Below are 3,895 nucleotides of genomic sequence, written 5' to 3'. Positions count from 1 at the left end.
GGAGTGAAAGGTTCTGGAGGCCGCGTAACAAAACTTAAAAACACAGTTGTCCATCTTTGTACTTAAGAAATCAACCAATCAGCATTTTTCATTTGTAGATGAACTTAAATATGTGAACAGGAAACTAGATGTTGAAGAAAGCCTCAATATACTGACTTTTGAAGATCTTCTCTGCTTCTCATATCAAGTTGCCAGAGGAATGGAGTTTCTGGAATCAAAATCAGTAAGATTGCTGTGTAAAAATAGTCCTGAATAATAAAGATTAGAAAAAGAAAATATGCTCTACTATCTAAATTCCTAGTCAGACATTCTAGCTCAATCCTGTTGAATACTAGAATTATTAATATTAGAATTTTTCTAGGAAAGAAAAATCTCACATATAAAGTATATGATATTGTTGTTTGGAGTTAGATTTTTATGTGGAGTTCTTGGTACTCTCTGAGCTTGGTTATTTGCTGCAAACATTTTGTTAGCCAACTATGCAATTTGATTTTCAAATTAAAACATGTTTTCATAGTGCTATCTGATAGGCATTTCATCCAAATTAAAATTGGGCAAAGAGGTTATGTGGGGAGAGAGAGGTTTTCCAGTAGGGAAAAAGTATTCTTGTCAGTCTGAACTGACTGGTGTTTATGATGTTTCACTTCTGTATGCTTTCTGGGCATGTAATAATAATATTCACTATCTTCTACTTTATAGCAGTGTTTCTCAACCTCAACAACTTAAAGATGTGTGGATTAATGTATTAATTTAAGATGTCCTAACATCTTAAAGTTGCTGAGGTTGAAAAATGCTCCTTTATAGAGTGCTTAAATTAGTAAATAAATGCATAAACCCTACTTCCAAGCAATAGGCATTCTATGTTTATGTATTTAAAGGATTATAACTGTTTGCTATGAACATCAGTCTCACTCCTTTCCTTGCTTAGTGGAAGGCAGAAAAATGAATCAAGTTGGTTTCTTGGGGATCCACAGTTCATATTGAAGCATAATTGCAGGATGATGTCAGTTGTTAATTGCCCTTTCTTACATCTTAAGAAGCATTTTTAAAATCACTCAAAGAAATGCCTGTATTTGCACCATCTTAGATTTTGTCCATAATGTCTTGTTTTAACCTTTTGGTCTCTGTGTTATTATATTTTTAAAGTTCTCACTTGAAAGTAAAGTGCTCTTTACTTGTGCAAAAATAATCTGTTGGGCAATTAGTTCCTGCACTTCATAAAAAAACTTACTACACCTTATTTAATAATACAGTGTGCTTTCAGTATGCATTTGGTGGAAAAAAGACACTTAAAAAAACAATCACAAAATTAAATTCTGTCCTTTATACAAGACTTTTCTCTCTTGACAGTGTGTTCACAGAGATCTAGCAGCCAGGAATATACTAGTCACTTTTGGGAAAGTGGCCAAAATATGTGACTTTGGACTTGCCAGGGATATAATGAATGATTCAAACTATGTTGTCAGAGGAAACGTAAGTTGATGTTTATTGTAGATGCTTCCCAATGTTTTCTGTGAAAGATCTGAAAATAAAAATGAAATTAATACTAATATCTTGCACAGCCAAATCCATATTCGGAAGGGTGATAATATAGCAAACTTCTTTTCCATCTTCAATTAGCCTGCTGGATAAAAATGTGGTGTATGTGCTTTCAAGTCAATTTTTTGCTGCCCAGACAAGTCCCTGCAGGTTTCTTGGCAAGGTTTCAAAAGCAATTTGCCCTTCCCTTCTTCCTAGATCTGAGAGAGACTGACTGGCCCAAGGTCACCAGTCAGCTTTCATGCATAAGGCGGGACTAGAACTCATAGTTTCCTGATTTATAGCCTGGTGCCGTAATCGTTGCACTAAATACTTATAATCACCGCACAGTTTCAGCTAAAAATGGCATTTCTATATCTCCACATCTTTAATATTTATTATTGGTGAGTGCCTGAACTAGTCCCTGTGTTTTCTTGGCAGAGAAGTAGTTTGCCATTGCCTCCTTCGTAGGGCTGAGAGTGTGTGACTAGGCTACCTTTGTGCCTATAGCAGGACAAGAACTTATGATCTCCTGTTTTCTAGCCTGATGCTTCAACCACTACACCAAAGTGGCATTACAAAAATATAGATAGCTGCTTGACTGTTAATTATCTTGTAACTGCTGTTCATCATTTCCGAGATCCTGTATCCCATAGATATCAACCAGCTATCAGTGAGAATAGGGTTGCAGATCTCCACCCTTGTCATCAACAACCATGTAGTATTCCCTGCGCATGTTATTTCATTCCCTGCAACTTGCATAAAAATTGGAGATTTCTAATATGGAAAGCACTTCCACATCAGAAAATTGTTAGGCTGTATGTATACTGCCCTATCAGTTTTACACATAGGTACAAATTTATTTTACTACAGATATGCACAGCAAGAAGGCAAAATCGTTGGGTGTGGGTTTTTGGGTTTTTTTTTACTAAAGATTATTAAGTTTAAAACCGCTTTGGTTTTGCAAAGGTTACTTCAGAGAAAAGGAAATAGTGGTTGAACTGCAACATTACATGGTTGATGGTGAAAGACGTTGGGCAGTTGCAGCTTAGAAACTTCTGACATCTACAGATTCCTGAGAAATCAGCCAAAAGTTGGTACTCAACTTTTCCAATAGTTCCATGTAGGGAATGAGAGATGATGTTGGAACATAAGGCAATTCAATTACATATATATTAAAGTGTCTTAATGGCATTTTAAATATTTTCATAGATTACAGGCCACTTCATTAGATGCATGGCATATAGTCCTAAAGGAGATTATTTATGCCCACAGCTCTTTTGGTGAGTGGGAGAAATTAGAGTTGTATAAAACCAGGGAGCGGGCACTTGGGTTAAATGAAAGCTTAAAAGCTAGAGGTGTTAGGAAATATAGGTAATCCTCAACTTACGACCACAGTTGAGCCCAAAATTTCTGTTGCTAAGGGAGACATTTGTTAAGTGAATTTTGCCCCATTTTGCCCCATTTGTTAAATGAATCATTTCAGTCATTAAGTTAGTAACATGGTTGTTAAGTGAATCTGGCTTCCCCAATGACCTTGCTTTTTCATGAAGTTGCAAAAGGGTATCACATGACCCCAGGACACTGCAATTGCCATAAATATGAGGCAGTTTGCCATGTGTCTGAATTTTGATCACATGACCATGGGAATGCCGCAATGGTCATCACAAGTGTGAAAAACAATCATAAGTCACTTTCATCAGTGCTGTTGTAACTTCGAACGGTCACAAAATAAACTGTTGTAACTTGAGGGCTACCTGTATCTCTTGAAAGCAAATAGAGTTGGATCACTTCTGCAAGGCACCACTTCACAGATTAAGGTTACTTAATTATAAAAACCTAATTCAAAATCTGAAATCCCAACCTCCAAAAGCAGTCCAACAGGAATGTAAGAGTGCCCATGTAACCCAGAGTATTTTTAACATCTGATGGATGCTGACAGGAGGGATGATTGTTCCTCAGGGGTAAGCTGTTCAATAGCAATGTGATTTTGCAGTTGATCTCCTTATATGAGAACACTTTGGTGGGGAAATGACCTCTCTCTTCTCTCTGCTTTCTATTGACCAGGCTCGTTTACCTGTCAAATGGATGTCCCCTGAAAGTTTGTTTGAAGGGATATACACAATTAAAAGTGACGTCTGGTCTTATGGAATCTTACTCTGGGAAATATTCTCTCTTGGTAGGTTCTTGAATACGTTCTCTAGTTTCCAGTCAGAGATTTAACAGAACTATGTTCCATTCAGAGATCTAAACAACCTGGAACAATGTCTTTATAATGTTGTTTCTTGCTAGTAGAGTTCCAAAATGGGGATGGGATGGGCGGCACATTTTCATTTTGTAAATTGCCCTATCTGTATAGAAGGAGTGTGTGCATGTG

At 36.8% G+C, this 3,895-nt stretch overlaps 1 protein-coding gene across 1 annotated transcript in view; it reads left to right on the top strand.

The window, feature by feature from the left end:
- The window catches only part of FLT3 (fms related tyrosine kinase 3), a 49,338-nt gene that overhangs the window by 36,920 nt on the left and 8,523 nt on the right, over positions 1-3,895 (top strand). Inside the window, exons 18-20 of the mRNA XM_015815653.1 lie at positions 68-223; positions 1,351-1,473; positions 3,586-3,697. Of these exons, the coding sequence (XP_015671139.1) occupies positions 68-223; positions 1,351-1,473; positions 3,586-3,697 (391 nt within the window). The remainder of the gene's footprint in view (positions 1-67; positions 224-1,350; positions 1,474-3,585; positions 3,698-3,895) is intronic.

The sequence above is a fragment of the Protobothrops mucrosquamatus genome, unplaced genomic scaffold, assembly GCF_001527695.2.
Source record: "Protobothrops mucrosquamatus isolate PMUCROS unplaced genomic scaffold, P.Mucros_1.0 scaffold358, whole genome shotgun sequence".
NCBI lineage: Eukaryota > Metazoa > Chordata > Lepidosauria > Squamata > Viperidae > Protobothrops > Protobothrops mucrosquamatus.
The sequence above is the reverse complement of the archived record's forward strand: the minus strand, read 5'-3'. Positions and strand labels throughout refer to the sequence as shown.